The 25,131-nt window shown below is 37.9% G+C and overlaps 2 protein-coding genes across 19 annotated transcripts in view; one reads left to right on the plus strand and one right to left on the minus strand.

Annotated features, from left to right (window-relative positions):
- The window catches only part of osp (outspread), a 418,306-nt gene that overhangs the window by 280,201 nt on the left and 112,974 nt on the right, over positions 1-25,131 (plus strand). The window lies entirely within an intron of this gene.
- LOC137239845 (alcohol dehydrogenase-like) lies at positions 7,085-23,841 on the minus strand. 5 transcript variants are annotated; one of them, XM_067765570.1, is made up of 5 exons: positions 23,695-23,838; positions 23,446-23,636; positions 22,940-23,344; positions 12,309-12,612; positions 7,085-12,221 (listed from the first exon to the last, which is right to left on the minus strand). In XM_067765570.1, the coding sequence occupies exons 2-5, from the start codon at positions 23,551-23,553 to the stop codon at positions 12,118-12,120; spliced, it is 921 nt and encodes a 306-aa protein (XP_067621671.1). In that variant the 5' UTR covers positions 23,554-23,636; positions 23,695-23,838; the 3' UTR covers positions 7,085-12,117. The 5 variants fall into 5 exon arrangements, with proteins under 5 accessions (XP_067621671.1, XP_067621670.1, XP_067621674.1 ...); XM_067765569.1 differs by having other exon boundaries at positions 23,446-23,841; XM_067765573.1 differs by lacking the exon at positions 23,446-23,636 and having other exon boundaries at positions 23,695-23,803.

Raw genomic sequence — 25,131 nt, forward strand, 5'->3', positions numbered from 1 at the left:
GAGCAGTTCTCCAAGAGTGCGGTACATGATTCAGTCTTATGCACCCATCGAATATTATTTGAAGCCATTCCACGACCGCCCTACTTGAGACTTGTAGCATAGCCGGGAATATACCATCTGGGCCCGGCGATTTAAACTTAGAAAACGTCTTCACTGCCCACTCGATCTTGGTATCGGTCACCAAGCCCGGCACCACTAGCTCCGTGATCGAAGTGTGAGTGATGTCTGCTGGTTCTTCTAAACCGTCTCCCGATGGGAAATGTGTATCGAGAAGCACCTCAAGGGATTCCTCACTATCACGTGACCATTCCCCATTCTCTTTCTTTATTAGTCCCTGGACTATGTTTCCCTTTGCTAGGACTTTTTTCAACCGTGCTGTTTCACTGGAGCACTCTATGTCCGTACAGAAACTTTTCCATGAGTTTCTCTTCGCCCTGGTAATTTCACGCTTGTAGATCCTCAGTAGATCCCTGTACTCGTCCCGACCCGCTTCGCTTTCCGCGGTCTTTGCGAGTTTAAACATTTCTTTTACCTGTCTTCTTAGAAGACTCAGCTCATTGCTCCACCATGGCGGCTTTGCTTTTCCTCTGAATCTTCTTAGAGGGCAAGCTTTGTTATACGCAGTCATAAGCGTCCTTGTTAGGAATTCATTCGACTCCTCCAGTTCCTCTACATTAGCAACCTCTTTGGGTTGTCCCAGTTTCGTTTCTACATGTTTATGGAATTTAGTCCAATTCGTTGCCCTAGGGTTTCTAAAGGTTCCTCCCTTCTCTACCCTCTTTAGTGGGATGCTGAAGCTTATATACGCATGGTCGGAGAAGGATGGTCTATCGAGAACCATCCAATCATACCTTGATATATCACGCTCGGAGCTCAATGTAATATCCAGAACATTGCTGGATGTTGGACCAATGTATGTAGGAACATTTCCCCTGTTGGCTATCTGCAAATTGGTTTGCAGGATGTAACAAAATAGAGATTCGCCTCTCTCGTTCGTATCTGCTCCTCCCCACGCATTGTGGTGCGCATTTGCATCTGCGCCTATGACCAACCGCCCTTTGCGCCCTTCCTCCTGTACTAGCCTTTTGCACTCCATCGGTGGAACCTCCGCAGCATGGGCCATGTAGCAGGACGCCAGGATAAATGCCTGCTTATTCTTTTGCTCAACGGCCACCGCTACGAGATCCTCGGTGGTGTAATTAGGCAGCATATATGAATGCAGCTGTTTCCTTATCATTACTACAGCTCGCACCCGTCCTTCCGTTTGTGCGTAGTAAACCCCAAACCCGCGCGCGCTAAGTCCAGAAACCTTTCCTCCCGATGAGAGCCACGGCTCCTGGATCAGCGCCACGTCAAACGAACCCTCCTCAAGGGTTAGGAGGAGTTCGCTCGACGCCACTTTACTGTGTTGGAGGTTTATCTGTAGGACTCGCAGCACCATTGGGCTGTTTGTCCCCCTCCAGCACCTTCGTCTTGACGTCGTCGTCCTCCTCTTGCCCTTTTGGTTTAGAGTATTCGAGGCGCCCTTCAGCCCCTCGTGAATGTTGTGCCGTGTGTTCCTCTGTGCGAGTCACAGCACCATTTAGCGTTTGGTCCTCTTCTAGCACGTTCGTGGTGACGTCGGGGACCTCCACCTGTCTTTTTTCTCTTAGGCTTCTGAGGTCCTTTTCGACTTCGCCCACTTCCAGCGTGTTAGGATTTTTATCCTCGGGACTTCTTTTCCTGAGTCGCATGTAAATTTTGCCACTGCCAAAGGACATTTTGCCAAGCTGCGTGTACAAAATATCCTCCGCCTGCTTGTTTATTTGGAAGATGTAGAACTGACCATCCTCGGTAGGCCGAGATACAGTAAGTACCTTCCAATCCTGTGTCGGTTTGTTCGGATTCTGATTCTGCAGAAGTCGCAGTGTATCCTCCGACTTCATCACGCATGGTATCCATACCTTAACTTTTGGTACCGTGGGGATTTGCGCTTTATCCACCACCTCAAACCGCGCGTTCGTGCCTTGCCTTTGGAGGTTTGGAACGACTTCCTCCAGCCACCGCAAGCTCGCGATGTTGTCGCACGCTATCATCTTCACACCATTATACCATCCCCCCGAATCAAAGGTTGGAAGGGGCTTACTTGGTTGTTCCCGCATCATCTTAAGCATTAAGCTAATAAGCTCCCTTTCCACAGATCTCCACCTTTCAGTAGTCATTTGTCCGAACGGACTGCTACGATCAACCAGCGCCACAGTCAGTGACTGCTTTGCCACATCACTCATCTTCTCGGGAAAAGCAGGAGTCTTAGTGTTATCTCCCTTTGGAACCTCCGAGAACACCGGAGTCTTCGCGTTAACTCCCTTTAGCGCCTCCGAGAAAGCCGGAGTCTTAGCGTTATCTCCCTTGGGCTTATCTCCTACTTCCGTAGTTGGAACTTCCCTCTGACTGGCAGCTTTCGAGGTAGTTGCTACCTCGCTATTGGAACCCATCTGTCTTACAACTTTGGGCCTACTTGTCTTGTCTATGCGACTGCCCTGCCTCGCGGCTCTAGGACTGGATCCTTTCTGCCTCTTGAAAGCAGGCTTGTCGCCTTCTGCCGAACCTTGCCTCTTCATTCTGCCATTCGACGCTTCTTCCTCCTCGTACCGGTTGCAGAACCGAGGGTTTCTCGCAGCAAACCTTTTGAACTGCCTTCGACCTACTTCTACCGCTTCATGGGCCCATTCCAAGCGCTCGATCTCCACTTCTGTTGGGTCGACCACTGCTCCCAAGCGTTGTACAATTCTTAGTGCTGCACGGTACTGCGAGAGAGCTCTTTTACTTCCTCTGCTCCGTACCCTTCTCCACTCTTCTACTCCGTTTTCATTTGTGTGCTTCTCCAACACGGAGTTCATTGAATCAGCACTACTCTCGCTCCTCGAGTCCGACGCATCGCTTAATTCGTATTTGTCGTCCCTGGATTGCGACTCAGTCCTCCTCTTTACATCATCCTCCTTATTACGTTCAGGTAATGAGTTGTTCATCTTGGTCGTACGACCACCTGCCCGACAAGGCGGGCTCAGCGGTCCAGTATTATATACGGGGAAAGAACCGTCCGCCACAGCAGCGCCCCTTACTGCGGTAAGGCCATAAATACTTCCCGAGATGGCCCGGTATCGGGAAGGCTCCGTTCGAATACAGCCGAATTTATCCCCTGGCTGCAAATCGTCCAATAGGCACGGTCCGCATAACACCCTGGATTAGGGGTTGGCAATTCTTGGTCACCGACATCCCGCCGCCCTCCTATGAGGCGAAACGGCGTTGATGTCAGTCCTAAACAGCTCCGCCTCATAGTCGGGCGCTATGGAGTTCGGCTAAGCCCTCACACCAACGACAAGGTGCCTACCCTAGTGAGGTAAATCGAACAAAAATTTACCAATCCTTGTGAAATTTGGTAGGGGAATAGATTCTATGACGATAACTGTTTACTGTGAAAATGGGCGAAATCTTTACTAAACTTAGTTCACGTACTTATCTGAACTCACTTTATCTTGGTATAAAAAATGACCGAAATCCGACTATGACCACGCCCACTTTTTCGATATCGAAAATTACGTAAAAGGAAAAAAATGCCATAATTTTATACCAAATATGAAAAAAAGGGATGAAACATGGTAATTAGATTGGTTTATTGACACAAAATATAACTTTAGAAAAAACTTTGTAAAATGGGTGTGACACCTACCATATTAGGTAGAAGAAAATGAAAAAGTTTTGTAGGGCGAAATCAAAAGCCCTTGGAATCTTGGCAGGAATGCTGTTCGTGGTATTACATATATAAATAAATTAGCGGTATCCGACAGATGATGTTCTTGGTCACCATGGCCCACATTTTGGTCGATATCTCGAAAAAGCCTTCACATATACAACTACCACCACTCCCTTTTAAAATACTCATTAACACCTTTAATTTGATACCCATATCGTAGAACAAATTCTAGAGTCACCGCTGGTCAACGTTTAGGGCGATATCTCGAAAAGGCCTATAAAAAGACCTATAGAACTAAGGCCCACTTCCTTTTAAATAACCATTAACACCTTTCATTTGATACCCATATCGAACAAACGCATTCTAGAGTCACCCCTGGTCCACCTTTATGGCGATATCCCGAAATGGCGTCCATCTATAGAACTATGGCCCACTCCCTTTTAAAATACTATTTAATACCTTCCTGATACCCATGTCATACAAACACATTCCAGGTTTACCCTAGGTTCATTTTCCTAGATTGTGATTTTCCCTTATTTTGTCTCCAAAGCTCTCAGCTGAGTATGTAATATTCGGTTACACCCGAACTTAGCCTTCCTTACTTGTTTTTGTGTTACATTTTATTGTAAGTGTTTAAAAGCGAGTTCAATATGGTGTTTCTCATAATCCAAATTCTGTTTGACTACTATCAGGTAAGGTGGTTCAATTAAACATGGTGACACTGAAATATACATACTCTTACTTACCGTAAGTTGAAAGAAACAATTAATATCAAGACCATAAGGAAATCATTTCGAGACTATATCCGAACCAATTCGGAACAGGTTTAGGATGTCTTCCGGATTACTTTGGGTACTATTTCGGGACAACTTCAGTATCATTTTAAAACTATTTTTCAGTATCATTTCAAAACTATTTTTCAAGACCGTTGAAAAATGGATGACTGAGAGCAGCCATCTTTCTTCTACTTAACGCCGGGGAGTGGCACAGAAGATGCTGCACGCTTTCCTACTCAACACATCTGCAGCTGCCACTGTAATCAAAAGATTCAATGCCTGTTCTAGTGGCGTGAGTACCTTTTCAAACAATGACGATTGATAATCCATAGCAGAGCCGTCTACTATTAAAAGTAGACAAAAACAACCTAAATGGCTCTCATGTAGGAAGTGTTAATAAGAGCAGGGCAAATATCCTGCTTAAAGTGGCAGTGCTCGCACGGAATATAAAAGTAGAAGGATGTGGCGCTCGTACCCCTCCTTGCCAGCTCATCAATTTTGCAGTTGCGTTCAATATCCCTGCACGCAGGTCTTTAGGCACAAATGGTTTAAAGCACCGCATTTTGCTGGCATTTCCGCTTGATATATGCTACAATAGTCGGGAAGGCAAAAGTAGATATCTAGTCCCAGGTTCGGTGTAAATATACCACCCCCACCTCCTCGTTAAGTTTAGAGCCATCAGTTAATATGTTGATGGCATCCTGAACAGCAAGCTTTAGATAGTCACTGTATCAATATTTCCATACAGAAGGTGAGAAAATCAAAATTTTAGTTTTGGAACTCAAGCAGGTGTTACAAATTTGAAACTTAAGAAATCTTCGCATTTTTGGGAACCATCATTAGGGTGTTGTAAGAGGACTAATAAGAATTTTCAAGCGCCTCAGGGAAACCCGTTCCCCTATATCCATCCCGTGGAGCTTATAAATTTGAGAAGCTCTCCCGGCCTAACATCCTTGAGTTCTGGGAGGCTTTCGAAAAAGGGCTTTCAAAGAAACTTTATTCTGTTTCGACGGTGTGCTGTGCATTCGCACAGCAGATGCTCAACCGTTTCCTCTGCCTCCGGATGCTTGCAGCAGCCACAGGAGGTATTGCGTTCCAGTCCCATCCGTGCCGCATGTACCCTTCTCGAAAATAGGGGTATTGCAAAAATCGTACAGATTTTCTCTTGCACTCAAATACATCCTCACCTTCTCTGAGGACAAAAATCATGTTTTGAGAGCGAGGCTATGTAAGATTATGTTAAGGTAAGATGATCTTAAGGAACCATGGTTCTCTATTAGTTCATCAAGTATGGCAGTTTTCTAAAGGTACTCGGGTGCATCTATAAGCAAACCATTTATATAGGCCCAAGCTCGCATAACACCTTGGGTTAGGGGAAGGCTAGATTTGGCACCGTCCGGTTAAAAATCCATACCGTACTTTAGAAACAAGGTCACTTCGGGAGGCCGCGACTAATCATCAACGCTTTGACAGGAAATAATTTATGCGTACCAGCTATCAAATAATTTCGCCTTGCCAACTCTTACGTTTCAGTACTGCTTACGTCTACTCTGACTGCTGTAATGCTCTAGTGTGCGCGTTATTCACACCCTACACAAAGTCCCATCCCCAGATATGAAAAAAAGTTGATATTACTTTAGAGCAAAGTTACCAAACCACGTCTTGATTAATTCTCAATTCCTGTTTTTAGTTGAGTTAATTTTCATCACAGTTTTATTTTGGAAATTCATAATTCACCTGTCAATTCGATTTAAAATTAATTTAGGCAAATCCATGCTTATAGGCCGTCTAACGGATGCACGAAATTCCCAGCTGCAGTTTTCCGTGCCTAAATATTTTTTAATCCAATTTCTTGTTTTTGATCTTTTCATTTGTTGTATGTGTATGTAATTTAGTTTGTGTGAACTACATTGTTGCTTGCCACACTTCCTGCATAAAATCCAAAAGCCATTCATGAATACCCGGCTAAGCCTGCAAAAAGCCGGTAAGCATACTAAGTCAATGTCAGCGAATTGGGCTGTCCATACATGCCGTGACACCTCTACTGCCCGTTGAACCGGTTTCAGTATACGTTGCACAGAATTGAAGTCTAAACATAATGCAACCCAAATTGGCGACGCGTTAGTGCATGTTGTTGTTTTCTAATGAGGTGGCAGTGAGTGTTGCCATTACGTCGAAAAGTGAAAAGAACAAAATCCAAAAGGTGGTATTTTGGTAAAGAAAACTGTTTTCTCTCCAGCAAAACATAATAAAGCGACTGCGCTTGACAAGTCCTTCCAAAATCCTAAGCGGGCAATCTCATTATATAATTCACTTAGGGAACAAATTGTTCAATGATATGAAAGGTATGAGGCCGTCCTCAAGTTTGCTGCAAAAATACTGTCGATAGTGGACCCTTAAAAAAATACGTGGTTAAACAGGGAAATAACTGGAATAGATATGAGCAAATATGAGATCATGAACGGGCTTTTCTGTCTTTATAATATGAAATATGCTTATGTACATCGTTTCAAATTTTTAAGAATTAAAAATTGTTTTTAAATTATTTTATTTACTTAAATTTCGCTTACAAGATTTGAACTTATGTGCTACAAAGTATTTTGATATCACTTCTACCGGACTGTATGTACATAACACTTGTTCCATGAGCCAAATCGATCTCGATCGTTGCGCCACTTGGCGGCGATTTTTTTCATAGGTCGCTGTCTATTTATGTAAGTAATATGTGTTTCAAATATGAGCCAAAGCGGACCACAAATACGATTTTTTTGAATATCTCGATCCATGCGCCATCTAGCTGTGTTTTTCTTTTTATTGCATTGTCAACGAGGTTTGAACTATATTCCAAGCTTCCAGCTTGTAGCTTATCGAGAAGTTACTTAAATTTCAATTTCAGAGTTCGTAAACAACGCTACACAGAGTCAAGCTAAATAAAACCGTTTAAAAAAAACTGGCACCATAACTCAGTGCCAACGAGGGAAAGCCCAGAACTTCTGCCATTCTGTTACAAATAGGAAGCAATAGATGGCGCAAATATTGGACGTTCACGTCGATGGTATTACGCTACCGACTGTCAGTCACCCAAAGATGTAACGTTCGATAACACTCTTACTTTCAAGACCTCCAAAATTTTATCTAAAGTAGAGAGTCCTCCAGTCGTTTGCCGGCAGCACTTGGGGAAAAGATAACGAAACGCTACTTATAATTTACAAAGCAATTGACCGTCCGCTCATGTGCTACGCGTTGCCAGTCTGGTCACATATTCTAAAAAAACACAAACAAGAAAAGGCCGCAGGCGTGCGAAAATGCTGCACTCAGAACTGCCACGGGATGACTTCTTATGATGCCTGAACATCATCTACCTAGTGAGGCAAAAAACTCAACATAAAAGCGCATAATCAAATGCTGAACAGACAGTCTCTGCTAAATTGTCACAAATCGCGACACCTTAGCAAAAACCTGCTTGATCCAGCCCCGCCTCGAAAAGGGATAATGAAACATGATGATGAAACTATGATGAGATCAGGCATCTGCATACACGAGGTTTGATCTATACAAGCACGAGGAGGCCTAATCTACGCACAACCGTTAAACACCTTTGGTTGGTCGCGCCCGGTGAGCCCGGTTATCAATATACACTCTCAAATTATTTTAGAAGAAGGCAGCAGACTACCAAGGAAGATACTGACCCAACTTTGTTCTGGATACTGTAACAGTTTAAAATCTTACTTGTTCAGGATCAACCCCGAATTACGCATGGTTCGTCCTGCATGCGATGTGACACCAACTACTTTTTCAATTGTAGTGTGGAACCTACGCCTCTAACAGCAACATCCCTATGGTCCAACCTTGTTTAAACTGCTAGTTTCTTTCAGCTTCCGTTAGAGGACCTTGATGACAATTTGTGAGTGGTCCTACCTATTGAATGGGGCGAAGCGCTGTAAACACAGCAACTACAAATACTCAATTGGAAGCGAAGCTCGGCCTAAATCTCCTCTGAGGTTAACCAAGTATTTTTTTGCCTAAGGTTTGAAATATTCCCCTTACATACAGAACTTAATTTTTAAGCTTGCTAACTATACAAAAATTTTAATACAAATGGCAATCCTAATATTAGCTGGACATGCCTGTTGATGTGAGTCTGTATGGGCAATTCGATGATTGAAAAATAGCGCAAGAGTGACTAAGCTGCCGCTGGCTTATTTAATTTTTGTGTTTGCTATCAACAGTGGAAAAATTATTTTAATTGTTTTTGTTGAACTCTGCAGTTTGAAATTTTTTTGTGGTTTTTTTCTTTAGTTTCAAAGAAAATCTAATTTGCTGCTAGCAATTTTCACAATGCGCAAATAATTGTTGAGAAGAAAGTTTTTCAAAAAATTGCCACCGGAATTAATGCATTTTTAAATTATTCTTGCTTACGAGTTGCTACAAATGTGGCCCTAATTATGTACATTTTCGCATTGCACAATTTGAAACGGTGCCAATTTTTTCCGCCTTTAAAATTTTTTATTTGAATTTTTACATGTTTTTCCATCTTTTTATATCAAAATCTCCCTATCCGAGAAATCAGCTTTACTCATATGAATATACTTATTTATGTCCATACATATATACATACCTACAAGTATATGTAGGTACGTGATTTTTTTCCCTATTGGCAAGCTGCAAATTGCAAACATTTGCTTAAAATGTCATGCAACCGTGTGGCATGCCACGTTCCGTGCGCAACAGTAAACATCGCCCAAAAATAAACAGTTTTTCGCGTCACAGCGAATTCGTGTTAAAGTTCAATGGACCCCGAGGCCTAGCATATTTGCTAGCCAATGTAAGTTGCTGTTGTTGCTTCATATCACAAATAGTGAATGAGCGGGCGCGTGAAAATTGCTAATAATTAATTGCAACATTAACACGCGATGCCAGATTGGTTGTTTTGCCATGACCTGCACGGTTGTGACTTCAAAATTATCGAAACGCCAAGTTCAATGCCCGTCCGTGACTAATTTCCTTTAAATAACATTGACTTTTTTACTATTTTTTACCAGAGAAAGTGTCATTTAAAGGAAACAAATAAACGCTTTAATTAATCAATAAATGATTTTCTCAGTTAAGCCATCCTGTACTAATGGGTGTTGGAAAAACTGTAGGGCATTGCAATTTTACAAGAATGTGGAACTAATCAGACAGTATTTCGATTTCCATTTCCTTTCCTTTGTTATATTGTAACGAATCTTAGGAAATTTCGTTAAACCTGCGCCTCTGTTATCGTTCGAATCGCTAAACTGCCGAATAAATACACTCAAATGTTCTGTTTATCAAGCCAAACAACCGGCGTTTTTTGCTCGAAGCATGCGTTGCGACAATGTAAAGCTTGTGTGCAAACGTCAAATCTAAATGTCACGCAGAACAAAAATTGGAAATCGACTTGGGTTTTCACGCAGCAAATTCAATTTGGGTTGCTTTCATACAAGTTGTATGTGCATGGGACATTTTTGACTTGCGTGCGTTTATATTAGGTTGGCTTGTATGAAATGCTTTTTATAAACATCACTACACTGTAAATAGAACTTAACAATGGATTCGCGTACTTATTTACAGCCTGCTGAAATCAAAATGAATCACCGTCCTTCGCCTAGTGTATCAAAGATCGAAAGTGATTGTCCTTTCACACACGCAATAAGAGCACAATTTTGCAATGGAATGCAAAACTTTGGTCTAGACTTCTCGCGAACAGACTTCTCGATTAGCTGTTTATTTGCTTCTCTCACCTGCTGCATCTCATATATCTCTTTGTCTTGTATATATGTATATGTATATGTTAGTAATGTCGTCTTCTCTCATTGTTGCTGTGTAGATGTGTGTGTAAAACAGACGTCGGCAAAATGAAAATGCAGATGTGTTAGTGAGAGTGTTTTGCGTTGTTCATTCGCTTATTAGCAAGCAACAAGACAAAATCCCTTATTATAATTTTTGTTTTGAAGTTTGCCAATTCTACTCAGTCAAATAATGGTTTATCTTAACACACATGTGTTTAATACATATTTTTGTTTACAAAATATGTACTTTTAATATACATATGGACAACATTGCGAGCGACGCACACAATCGATTTTACTGCGCCAAATGCTCAGCGACTACTAAACTAAAGAGAATAAAAATACGTGTGAATTGAATGCGAACAATTGTTTCACTATTTGGCGACGTCTTACTATTATTACTACTACTAGTACTAGTATTACTATACATCAGTGGTCTCCAAAACTGTGACTGTGTGAGTAAAACTAAAATCATCTTATTGGTAGTGGTTTAGTTGTTGATGAAAAATCAATGAGGTGGGACGTATGTATGATCGTATGTTTGTTAACATACAAAAAGTATTTCGTAAATATGCCATACAAATCATATATATTATTTCTAATTGCTGTTTTTATGTATGGGTCCCTTTTTCGCTCTTATTTGGAATCCAAATCTATAAATAAAGTGTTGGCTGTAAAGATGGAGATTCGGGCTATTAGCGATCTTTGGGCAATTTTGGTGGTAGTGCTTTTGTTTAGCTATATTTTATTAAAATAATTTGTTAAAAATAAACGATTGTGAGCACACAAAGAAATCTATTTGTACTATGTCACTATTGTGAATATTTGCACTACATTGCCGGCAGTTGCTATTGTACGCTGGATGGCAGCGCAAACTGTATTGTACGCTAGATGGCAGCGCAAGCTGTAAGTTAATAGAACAGCTGATTTCTGTTGATATTTGATAAGAGAACTTTATATTAGTTGCGCAAGATGCGCACGGGTCAGGCTCGTACTACTTTATTGCTTGAGTCTAAGGAAAAATTTAAACAAAATAAATTGTTAACATTAAACCATGAAAACATTCTGCGCATGAGCGTTTGTTTGCAAAATATCTTTTCGAAAATGCGCAAATAAACAATAACATCATACCATGTTGCTACTCTTCTTGTTTAGCGACAACTAAAGACGAAAGAGAATAATAAAGGGCCCATTACTGATACTTAGCATAGACTTGACTTGACTTGGCGTAAACATGGCAACTTAGCCACGATTATACTCCACTTAGCGCATACAATATGGCATCATAATCAATAAATGTCAATTTGTATGACAAAATGTCAAAATGAAATGGAAACAAACAAATGGCATCTCAAAATGTAAACGTCACTTAGAACTTACATAGAAAATCAAAATTCAACAGACTTCTAAGTCAAGTTAAGTGTTGCTAAGTTTTGAGTAATCAGTAACATGCAATGTTCATTTAACAGAACTGTAAGTGACAGTTCTCTAGTCAAGTCAAGTCTATGCTAAGTATTAGTAATGGGCCCTTAATACGTGTGAAGTGGCGCCAATAATCATTTCATTAAATGAGGACCGCTAGAATAATGGTGGAACCATACACGGTGGCAGCACGGTGATATACCTACAAACATAAATAAAAGTTCCATGTACTTTGTTTTTGTAAACCGATGGAATAATGTCAAAATCGTACTGCACCGGAAGTTGATGCATCAAATCATATTAAAAAAGTACAAATCAGCTCACACCGTGCTGCCACCTTATACAGTTCTTCCATTTATGGATTGCAGACCTTTCATATACATATATATGTATGTACATCTTGTATCCTTCTTGTTTTCTCTTTATCCCGCTCTCCCACCAGACTTTTTCTGGTATACTTTAGTTTATTTGCTTTATCTGAAAACACCAATCGATTTTCATAAATATATATATATATATGTGTATATGTAAGCTTTTAATACTTAAAAAAATTTATATTCTAACTTTGCTCTTTTGAAGAATCGGTGCTGCTACAACATGATTTTTCAGGTGGTGTCCAAAAATTTTTGATCTCTACCATTTTCATCTGCCCTAGATCACACATCCAGGTTGCACCATTTTTATGCATTTCCATTGCTTTTAAAATGTTCGCAGCACATACGGCAGCCGTTTGTGAAGGAAATGATTTCGCTCTCTCTCTCAAGCAAAGGCCCTTGCCTTGAAAGTAAAAGGCATTGTCCCAATGTTTTGTATCCGTAATACCAGGACAAATCGTATATAAAGTTATACCAGTTTTTGGCTCCAAATGCTGAAATAAAAAGTAAAGAAACTATTTGGTTACTAAAAACTACTACAAAGTTATTTTGTCCTGGAGGAAATTGATATATTGTCGTTTCATCACTTTGTCTTGCAAACGGTGCACGAATTGAAAATTTACAACAACAAAATACACGCAAACAACTATATGCGATCCGTGCAATTTAATTTAAGTAAGCCCAGTAGAGATGGGGAATCGAGATCCCCGGGAAAAAATTTTGGTTAGTTTACAGAAGAGTTATTAGCGGTAATTTATCAGTTTATCCCAAAATATTTATCAAGGGATTTGCATAATTTGAAAATCATTACAAATCCTAGTCCTATAAACAGATCAAACACGTTGTGGCTTATTGCGAACTTTTCAAAATTGGACCAGACAGACCAATAGCCAAAACTTTGGTTTACGGCATAGCTGTAATTCTCTAGCCTTCATAATAGATAAGTGTCTACGTGACTCATCAAAAATGTGTATTTTATGTGTTTGGGTGTTTGTGGCGAACATACACAAAAGAAAACAAAATGCAGGTGCCTACCCCAATCTTTCTTTCAACTTCCTCACCTAAATTATAAATACACTTTTATATGTGTGCAATAAACCGTTTAGTAATTAATTGTTTTCAAAACAGTTTAATTTGGGTGTAAAAATGGTGTGTAAAACCCACGCAGCGAATATGGAAAGATGCAGTTTCGCACGACATACATATATAATGACTACCTCGGAACTGGTGCTAATCGGATGCAGAGCGGGACAGTTATCAAGTCGAAGCTATATGAATTTATAATATCGCGAGTTTGAATCGAGCTCAAGGCCTAACAATAATTATTTTATCATTATTATTGTTATAATATATTTTTTCTTAATTGAAAAAATTTTGAAATTAGAATAGAAGAAAGAAAAAATTTAGACAACTGCCAAAGCTCGTTGTATAGATCCATTTCAGGAACTGCTAAATTCCTTCATCGGCAACGTTTAGGCGCCGCTGCTATAACCATTCAGCCATCACAGCGGTTTTTTGTTTGTCTTCATTATTCCTACTTCAATTCTGGTTCTTGCCAATTGATATTCACAGCACTGCGACATCTGTTACAGAATAGTTGTGAAAACTGGACTTTGTTTATGGCGATGATGCCATAGTGTCATATTTTATTGACACTTTTTCCCCGTGCTCTGGGATGTATTAACAATTTTTGTTGCTATATGAATTTAGTTTGATAAATCAAAGGCTGTAACTTTTTCAGAACCCATCTAAGACTGAAGCAGTTAAGGACTTAATCAAAAGGGCTGCAAATGGTTGCAACTGTAATTTTGTGGGACATCACAAGATTAAAAGTGTCATTTGAAAGCACTACGAGTGGACATAATTGGAAATACTTCCGTCTCTTTATAGATATTCATTTATTTTTTTTTATCGTAAATAGATGTTCACCATTTCCTGCTAAAACCATGCAAGTTCAAATTTATGAAATAGATGAATATCACGTTTCTGACAGCGGTTGGTTGGTTGCTGTGCTGCACGGATAGTAAAGACCCCGGCCCAGGTAGCGCAAGGGCGTCGTTGTGATGCATTTTCTCTTGCCAGGTGTACTGTTGAAAATCATTCATTAAAGCCAACCTATTCGTAACATACATAAAGTTAGGATCCATATATAAACTAACTCTTCAGTGTTCTACTCAACATTATTATAGTGTTTAAGGCCGAACATGTAGGTGGAATAAAATGTTTTGAGAAAAGCACCGCGAGCTTGAGTCTTTTGTGCTCTCTTTTCTTCAATGCACTTCATACAGGCTTTGGCCACGATGCTTTGCTTGCTTCCGAGCGATGACATCGCTGCCGAGAAAAATGTGCTCAACATTATCTTCAGTCGTGTCACAAAACCGTTGGCGACTAACTGATAATATGCCAAATGTTTGCATGTGGCTACTCCGTCTTTGGTAGTTTAATCGTTTCTTCTCGGTGTTAATCACTGATACTTTGCAGACCTGGGCTCGTATTACGTTTTACGTTCAACGACTGAAAACCATTTTCACTCAAAGGATAACAAGAAACTGTCAAACTATTTCTTTTTATAAAGATATGGATCTAACGAGTACTATTTGTCATTAATCAGATTCACTATTTTAAAGCTATTGTTATTTAAAAAATATGTTTCGATCACCGATTGTGAAACGTTGGTCTGGCGTCCGAGAAGGTAGAACACAGTTGCAGGTACCGCTACGACTGAAAAGTAATAAACCGCTCTGCCAGAAATGAATGCATATATTTTTTTAGAACTATTGAGCGTCAGGAGACGGAGAAAATCCAAATAGTTCCGTACGTCTCTCCGTTAACACGATAACTTGAGTAAATATTGAGATATCTTCACCAAATTTTGTACACGAGCTTATCTGGACCCAGAATAGATTGGTATTGAAAATGAGCGAAATCGGAAGATAACCACGCCCATTTTTTATATATATAACATTTTGGAAAACACAAAAACCTGATTATTTAGTAAATACTACACCTAGAATGTTGAAATTTGACATGTGGACTGATATTGAGACTCTTGATAAAAATTAAAAACAAATATTGTGATATTAAAAATATTATTAATCATAAATCAAAAATCGTTAAAGCTATCGTAACAAAATTCGGCAGAGAGGTTGCCTTTACTATAAGGAATGGTTTGAAATCGGTTAAGGACCACGCCCATTTTTATATAAAAGATTTTTAAAAGGGTCGTGGACGAATAAAATAAGCTATATCTTTGCAAAAAAGAGCTTTAAATCAATGGTATTTCATTTCCCAAGTGGATTTGTAACAATAAATAGGAAAAGCTTCAAATTCTAAAAAATGGGCGTGGCACCGCCCCTTATATGACTAAGCAATTTTCTATGTTTCGGGAGCCATAACTCGAAGAAAAATTAACGGATCGTAAGAAAGTTGGGTACACAAATGTTCCCTATAGCAAGAAATATTTCTAGAAAAAATGGACGAGATCGGTTTAAGACCACGCCCACTTTTATATAAAATATTTTTAAACGGGTCGTAGACGAAAATAATAAGCTATATCTTAGCGAAAAAGAGCTTTGTATCAATAGAATTTTACTTTCTAAATTGAATTATAACATTAAACTGGAAAACACTAAAAATTTTGAAAATGGGCGTGGCACCGCCCCTTTTATGATTAAGCCATTTTCTATATTTCGTGAGCCATAAATCGATGAAAAATTAACATATCGTAATGAAATTGTGTACACATATTTTCCTTATAGCAGAAAATATTTCTAGCAAAAATGGACGGGAAACGGTTAAAGACCACTTAGATATAAAACAAGTTTAAAAGGATCGTAGACTAGAATAATAAGCTATAACTTAGCAAAAAATAGTTTTGAATCAATGATATTTCACTTATAAAGTTTTGTTGTAAGGGGAAATGGGGAGACATTTTTTTATAAACGGGCGGTGCCACGAGTTATGTAGAAAAGTAATTTATCTGAAATGATGTACAATTGAAGCTCACGCTGAGTATATAATGTTCGGTTACACCCGAACTTAGGCACCTTTACTTGTTGATTTTTCAGTTAGCTCCCTTCAGATCACGCCATGGTATCTAGCTATGAGATATGTATGTAAATATACATATTAGACTGGGCCCGATTTATTAACGGATATCGCGCCATCGATTTTTCGATAGGATTTGGGCTCAGGAAAAAAAGTTCCACTGCGCATACCCGAAAAAATAATTTTCGAGCCTGCGAAATTTCATCGATTTTTTCGGTTTTTTATGCATTTTTTTTTCATTTTCAAGGCTCCAAATCATTTTCAAATTGGTGAATGCAGTTTTTTGAAAAAAAATTTATTTTATGGAGATTTAGACGAATTTTGGTCGAAAAATCGACTTTTATTTTGGCAAGCTCGAAAATTATTTTTTTGGGTATGCGTAGTGGAACTTCTTTTTCCTGAGCCCAAATACTATCGAAAAATCGATGGCGTGATATAGGTTAACTTTCGTCCATACAAATCGACTCAACCCAATACATATACTGTACGCCTAAACCAAAACAGCTCAAAACCACTCAAAAAACCACACTGTTCAGGAGAGGCAAAAAACTGATTGACTTCCTCATGTGCGCCAACGCTAATTTTAGTTTTTACCAAGCCCTCTCTGGGTGAGTAGTGGAAGTAATATTTAGAAGCATATACATAACGATAGGTATTGAGTTGAGGAACCCGGTAGTAGCCATGAGCTCAAAATTTCACATTTTTGACTTAGCTCCCTATTCATCTACGTGTGGATATGTATGCTTGAATGTTCCTATTGCTTGTATGGCATCAGCAGTAATTCTGTTTGGCTATACACTAGCAACACAAAGAACTCGTTATCAACTTAAGTGCTTAGAATACCGAACAGAGGAGGAGAGAACAAGTGCAAAAGTGCGACCACGCTCAACAAAGACAAGCAACAAAACAAAACAAAAAACATGTTGTCAAGTTATTTTTAAGACTTTTAAGACATACATCTTTTATATGAAAATAGTTAGAAATAAAATTTTATACCTTTCTTATGTACCAAAATTCTTCAAATATATGTGTACGAAAACGCTAAAACATGATAGTTTGTAAAAATTCATACTAGATCGCGTTATGAACTGAGCACGCGAACATGACCAATATCATACATATAGTTGAGTTCCAAGAAGTTATCCAGCTCTGGCTCACGTTCAAATCTCACTGGAACGAACTTGGTCAGTTCTTTGTGAGTTGGTAGCATTTAACTCATGGGGGAAACATAATGAATACCTGTTATTTCTTCAGTTTCTCAGTAGTAGTAATTTGTTTTTTGAGTCATAAGCCACTTTTCATAGGCCGGGTCACATATATAGAAATATTGCACTCCAATACTATTACCTAAAAACCGGGGTCGTCAGTTAAAACGCGTCTGGAAATATCTGGCGAGGTATCAAAACATGTGGTTTGAACCTAAGAACAGGCAATCGCTCGTTTTCGTATGTTTCATATGATTCACTGATCTATATATATATCAGGATGGCGGAGTTTTTGCTGCATTTGCATGTTAAATTTGTATTGTGATCTGGATCAGGCCTCATCGGAACTCAGCTTTTGTCATTTTTATTTTCGATGCGTCTATCCAAATACTATCTAAGTATCATGGCGGAACGATACAAGGTGGCAGCATGGGACAGCTGATTATAAACTTTTTTATTTGATTTGATACATCAACTTCCGGCGCAGTACGATTTTGACATTTGTCCATCGAATTTACAAAAACAAAGTACATGGAATTTTTATTTATGTTTGCAGGTATGTCACAATGCTGCCACCTTGTATCGTTCCGCCATGCTAAGTATGTTTTTGCATATATGCATCACGGTTGCCACTTTGGTCCATTTGGACCAAATATGGTCCCTTCCAACCCCATTTGGTCAGCTGGTCCCTTTTCTTCACTTTTGGTCCTTTTCAGGTAGTAGCCACGATTTCAGTACATTTCTTTCTTTTTCGATTTACTTGAATGGAATTCTTACCGCAAAAATTGCTCAGTCAATAAAATATAGCAAAAAAATGACATTTCACCTAGGAGATAATTTAGCGAAGGCATTAAAAATAGAAGTGTTGGATCTTTGGGCAAATACATATGATGAAACAACGGACTTATCAAAAAAAAGTCTTGTTTAAGTGGTTAGATATTTCCATTGGTTATCAAAAACTTTTCATGATAGATCTTTATAACTAGACGAGCTAAAATATTTTATTTTAAAAACACGAGTGTCTTTAAGAAATACGACAATGAACTGAAAACTAAGTAAAAGAATGAATCTAATTTCTTTTATATAGAGTGTGCTTGCCACTCATTTAATTTATGTTCAAGCATACCGAGAAATACTGAGAGTTTGTGAAGTACAACGTGCCAAAGAAAAAGTAAAAGCTTCAAAATTTTTTACAAAAAAATTCTATTCAAAACTTTGAAAGCGTAACTTCTCGTTTGGAGTGTCGACATTTAAATAAAGTATGACATAAATACTTTTTGAAAACGATAACTTTACAAATGTACAACGAATTGCGATTAAAAAATGTATTTTTATATTTAGGTTTTGAAGCTAATGCAAAAGAGATTTAATTTCGGAAGTGTTTTGTGTAAAATTTTTCCTGTAGGTGCTTGCAGAACCCCATAAACTTCAATTAATAACACTAGTTTCCCGTACTGATTACATGTACACAGTTAAAACTTTAAAGTCGCTTGATTTTTAATCTCAGCCTCGGGATAGATTCAGTAAATGTGAGTTAAAAATTCACACTTTCTGAACCTAGGCCCTGGTATGCAGTTTAAACGTTTAGCATGCTTAATTTCATTAACGATTTACTGAGTTAGCCACAAAGTAATTTTTGCACCTTACTTTCCTAAAACATAATTGTGCCATACATTTATACTTATCCTAGAAATTCGAAAATGTAATACCTAAAGGTACACATTATTTTTGTTTGTGCAGTTTAAGTTAAAGCCAAGTGGCTCCTATTCGCTATATTTATAAAAAAATTTATATAGGAAGCCATGGAAATGTCCTAAAATTTTCACATTTAACAACGAATACGACATTCTAGTAAATTGCTGAATTGTCTGTATACCAATAAAATAAAACAAAAATTTGGTCCTTTTCTTAGAATAATTTTGGTCCCAAATGAAAAAATGGTGTGGCAACCATGATATCCATATATATATATATATTTAGAAAATACCGAAATGATTACCGCGACTACCCAATAAACATTTTTGTTGGAAATTGGTTTGAGGTCAAATGGAAATCCAACTCGTTTTCCAAATTCCAGTGTTTAATATCCATTGTACCTCCAGTGGAGAACCAACCCATTCTCAAACAAAACGGCACATAATCTTAGTTCTCCACTTGAGAATTTCTATGATATAAATTTGAACTCCAACATCAATCTCCAATTGGATTCAAATGAAAAAGAAAACTCTTCTAGAATTAAATTTCCCATCTCAATTGAATAAAAATAACAGCGTATATACAACAATTTGGTTTCAGTTTAATAGAATAAACATAAATTAAAATAAATAGTAATTCATTTTACATATTTAAAAATAAATTAAAAGTATTTAAAAATTTAAAGTAATTGTAATTCATAAATTTTTTTTTTTGTTACGAAAAGAGTTCGTAATTAAGATCGTAATATCTTGAATTGAAGGGTAAGAGTAGTATTAAATGATAAGTTTGGAGAATGAAATCACCAAAAATTATTGTACCCTGTACAAGATCTCAAAAGTGGGAGGAAATCCGTTTTTCGCGTACATAACCTCAATTATCTCAGAATTTTTCCAGTTGACCCCCACTTTTTTTTACCTTTTTCTATGTTTCTCGGTGCTTTGAGCACGAACAAAAATATCTCAGCTTTGGTGCAAAGAATTTTTAAAAGTTTGTAAGAATCTAATTAATGAATTACAATTAGTTCAAATTTTTATGATTATTTTAGAATCATTAAATTAATGCAATAAATCAATATCTTTTTTTATTTAACTTCAGTAGCATTCTCTTTCTTGCTGTATTGCATTTTTTTCACCAGACCAACAATCTAATGAAAGACGGACATATTAGTTCTTTCAAAGTCCACATCGGAAGAGTTAGCAAATTTTTTATTGTAAGCCTCTGAAATAAAAAAGATTTCAATTATAAATTTAAGTAACAATGGATATGTAATAGTCACCCTTCAGGGATCCCGTTGTACTGAGCACTCTAATAGCTTTCTTGTTGGACGTGCCCTTCCAAGTGAAGTGTCTGGCAGCTTCATCGCTCATCACCACAGCATTTTTATGAAGCGTATGAAATTGCCACAAACTATAGTTTGGAGTTCAACAACCTAGAGAAAAAAGAGAGTACGAAGTATACAGTAGTATAGAATATATAAATAAAATAGTTTATGAAGCTCTTATAGTAGAAAATTTTTATGGAAATATATATCTACAAGGCTATTGACAGCTGCATTTGTAATATTGAATTCTACTGCCCAACTAGCTAACTCATAATTTACTTACTTACTTAATTGACGCTTAATCGTTTAAACGGTTATGGCCGTCCAACAAAGAGCGCCAGTCGCTCCTCATCTCTGCTAACCGGCGCCAATTGGTCACACCAAGGGAGTTTAAATCGTTTTCCACCTGGTCCTTCCAACGGAGTGGGGTCCGCCCTCTACCTCTGCTTCCATAGGCGGGTTCCGATAGAAACACTTTCATCATTTAAGTTGGGCAAATCATTCGCAATCTCTTCTGAATCGCTTTCCGAGGAAGTTTCTTCACTTGAAAAGTTTCCCAAAGGAGGATTGTTTGTAGCAGTTGACGTGGAAGGATTCATTGGCAAACTTTCAATTGTTTGCGAGCGCTCCGACAGCAAAGGCACCACCTGCCTTACCTCATTTCTAATTTTCTTGCTTATATGCATTTTAATAGTTGCACATATGTATATTAAATTAATTAAATACTTACAATATTAAAATTGGGTACTTCTCCGAAATATATCAATTAATTCACTTTTTTCACTACTTTCAGTTTCACACATAAATGTATAAACGCATTACCATCTTAAAAAATTTTAAGTAATACCTCAAATTGACCTCCAAGAGCACGCAATTTGAAAACAAACTTTGGAAAAACGATTTGATCTCCAATTGTTGTAAAAGTTGGATTTCCATTTGAGAACTACATATTCCTCAAAGGTTGGAAAAAGGTTGTACTTGTGCATATTGGGTATGCGATACTCGCATAAAGTTGTATACATACATATGTACATACAAATTTGACCGCTAGTTTACACAAATACAGTCGGTGGTGTAGTGTGTGGGAAAAGGGGGCATCTTGCCCCGAGCGTTACTCACAGGGGGCGCCAAATGGTCCACAAAGCAGAACTTCCTGATTATTTTGTATTTTTATTATAACCGATTTCTGGAAAAAAAATTCTAGACTAAAAAATTCATGCATATATCCGGAACACTTGCGACAGGTTGTGGCATAATTTAAAGCATATGTATATCTTTTTTTCTCACGTTCAACGTTACGATGGGAATTATTAACCACAAATGTGTAGCGCAACACTTTCAGGTTTGCCAGCGCAATATATAGCTTATCCAAACCCAATTGTCAACCTCACCTATCCGTGGCGAATCCTGTTACATTAACAACCGAGGCTCTGTCACCCCGAACTCCTCATGGATCTAGGGGGTGGGAGGGCGGTATGGCCTAAAAGGTCGCATGTGGTCATAAAAAATTGTTCCCGAGATGGTAGGGCTTGGTACCGGAACGTGCCGGATCTGCATTCAGCGAAGGATCATCAACATCGATAACATTCCCTGAGACCTTCGGGGAGTGTCCTTATCGCTACAACAACAACATGGGAATTATTGAAAAATGCTGTAACAAAAACTGTCCAACGTGAATCTGAAGCATGATGGAACGTCAGAATACAAGCGGTTAGCGTTATTGTCGATGGGCTAGAGAATGTAGTAGAACACTTAGAACAATTAGCAGAGGATACTAACACCACAAGTGATACCAGAAGCGAAGCTACAATTCTGTTGCAAAATATACTAAATTTTAAATTTATAACATCAGTTCATTTCTGGTATGAAATCTTAAGGAGGATTGATCGTGTGCAGCTTAGATTACAAGATCCAGGGATGAATTTTAGAGAAGGGTATTATGATCTTAAATCATTAGCGAGTGAATTGTCCGAAATTCTAGACACTCTCTGTGAAGAAGCAATAGGAAAACCGAAGTCTCTTTGTAAAAAATGGGATGTTGATATAATAAAACGTGTAAGAAGGCGCCGCAAAATGCCCGGAGAATCGGCTAGAGATGTTGGTCTTTCCGCAGAATGTGAAATTTCTCACGTTATGAAAAGTGTTTTCGATCGTCTCCAACAAGAAATATGTACAAGATTTACACAACTTAATGACCTTAATTTTAGATTTTGGTTTCTCCTAGACGTTGGAAATTTGTTAAACAAGGATAATAACGACTTAGAAAGAGATTGTAAGAACTTGGGTGATTTTTGTAATACAGATTTCGATGGATCAGAACTTTTTATCGAAAAATGTGACTGCATAAAATTACTTCGCAGTGGAAAAGAAATTGAATCTAAAACTCCGTTAGAATAACTTACTTTTAAAATCTGGTATGGAGAATATGTTTTTCCAAATAAAAAAATATTTGCCGGGCGCAAGAAAACCTCACTACGCCACTGAATACAACACACATATGCCAATATATGAACAATTTTTTTTTTTTTGCTCTCATATATGTATTTAACTTACCGCCAATGCTCTGGTAAAGCTTAGTACACCACCCTTCGTCGCACTGTATACGGGTAAGACGGGAAATGGTGTTAGCGCCGAAACCGATGAGATATTCATAACTATACCCCCTTTACCACCTTTACTTTTATCCATGAGATCGTAGACAGCGAGTGTAGTATTAATTGTGCCCGTTAAATTAATAGCTATAATTAAATCATAGTCACGCTCATCACATATACCAGCGCCATTGATTAGTATATCGATGTAACCAAATTTATCCATTATCTGTGCGAATACTTTGCGTGTGTTTTCTAAACCGCAAGTAATATCGAACTCCATGAATTGGCATACGGATTTTGTATCATTTGATTTCAATTCATTAAATGCTGATTCCTTCCATGTTTTGTTGAGTATCATAAGATTCTATAAAAATATGTTTTGTGAGAACAAAACAAAAAAAAAGCAAATATTTATTTACACATTGTATTTGCAAAATGTGTGCTTAATTTGTACACCAGTCCTACCGCGACACCCTTTTGCAATAGAAGTTTGCAAGTTTCTACAGCAATATCTCCAAAACCGCCGACATACACTATGTTCTTTCCCGCAACATTCATATTCATTTCATCCATTTTGAAAATTTGTGTGGGTGTGTTTTTGTTTTTTTTTTATATTTTTATATAAAATTTTTTTACACGATCTATTTTTATTTTCGCTAAATAAATTTCTAATAAATTCAATATTCTTAATAATATTGCATTAATTTTGTTTACGCTTTATTTATTTTATTCCATTTTCTAGGTTTTTCAATAGCCGTTTGTCAGGTTTCTTTTTAACTAAAAAAAAAATTGTAAATAAAAATGTATAGATAAATATTTATAAACACGACCGTATGCTCTAGCGTTCGTAATTTGACTGAGCCACTTGCGCGTGGAGCTCAGTAACAAAAAAAAAGTGTTTAAAACCCTCGCTTTTGCAAGTCATGCTACGTAAACATATAACACACGCAGCTCTAAAAAGTGCTAACTCAAAATTTACCAGTTTTCAATTTTTATATACTATAAAATTTATGACCTCAATGAACTACGTTCTATGCAAAAAATTATTTAGTTTGTGCACAGCTTAGCGAGAAAATACTTGATTGCAGCAAACATTTTCTACAACGTACATATTGGCGTTAAAAATGTTTTACGTTTTCTGAAAAATATAAGTTTTTTGATTTAGTCACCATTTAGGTCTACGCGTACGCTATTTGTATATGCATTCACGTTGTACCTACCCAGCAAAAAATGTTGACTTTATTTCATATAAGTGTGTGTAAGGAGCGATAACCTCCGAAGAGATTATAGGCCGAGCTTCTCTTCCAATTTGCGTGGTGCTCCTTTTAATATTTCCTACTGTTAGGACAGAACCTACTTTGTTTTTGCCGACTACGAACGGCATCTGCAAGACAGATGAGTTTTTATGGCAGAATACACTCGGAGTGCTTGCCAAACACTGCCGAGGGGTGAGCCCGCTTAGAAAAATTTGCAAATCGGTAGAGAAACTTGGCCTAAATCTCCTCGGAGGTGGATCACGCCAAGTATTTTTTTTTTATCTGTCCGAAGTTTAACCAGTATTACTTATTGCCAATGGTCGGCAAAAATTTAAATGTAAGAGTATTAGCGGGAGCGAGAGCATGACCATACCAGTAGGTTAGGTTAGGTTGAACTGAGAATTTGTTTGACGACCAAACGGAAGAACCCCAATCATGTGCCAGGACATATGTTATAGAATAACTCCGTCCTCTTGACAAATACAAGCAGTTTTTTAGAGCCCAGCTTATTGCTGCGTCCCAGTAGGAAATTAAATTTAAAATGGCAACGTGCATTTATTAAAAACAGTTTTATCAAACTTTTTGAAAAAATTGACTTTTGTTTTAGAAATTGTTTGAAAATGTCCCAAGTCCCTTCATTCGTTAAGTTGTAGTGCCACCGAAAGCTAACCGATATTTTTACATGTAAAGGCACATGTATGTATGTAAGCTTACAACCGCTTATGCCAGTTTTTGCTGGGTATACATATATTGTTAATACATATCAAAACTACATTGTCGGCGCACAGTGATACAAACTTATATTCAGACAATTGCCGGAATAGTATTTTGTTTATATTCAGCTGCGACTAGCACACAGAATAAATTAACTTTGATCGCCTAATGCTATATTAAA

Source organism: Eurosta solidaginis, chromosome 2 (genome assembly GCF_040869045.1).
Source record: "Eurosta solidaginis isolate ZX-2024a chromosome 2, ASM4086904v1, whole genome shotgun sequence".
Taxonomy (NCBI): domain Eukaryota; kingdom Metazoa; phylum Arthropoda; class Insecta; order Diptera; family Tephritidae; genus Eurosta; species Eurosta solidaginis.

Coding starts and splice junctions, on each gene's coding strand:
- LOC137239845 (XM_067765569.1), bottom strand. CDS start 23,553: ATGGATGAAATGAATATGAATGTTGCGGGAAAGAACATAGTGTATGTC. Junction 23,345..23,445: donor TATTGCAAAAGGGTGTCGCG/GTAGGACTGGTG, acceptor ATATTTTTATAG/AATCTTATGATACTCAACAA. Junction 12,222..12,308: donor CGATTCTTCAAAAGAGCAAA/GTTAGAATATAA, acceptor TGGTGTTTTCAG/ATAAAGCAAATAAACTAAAG.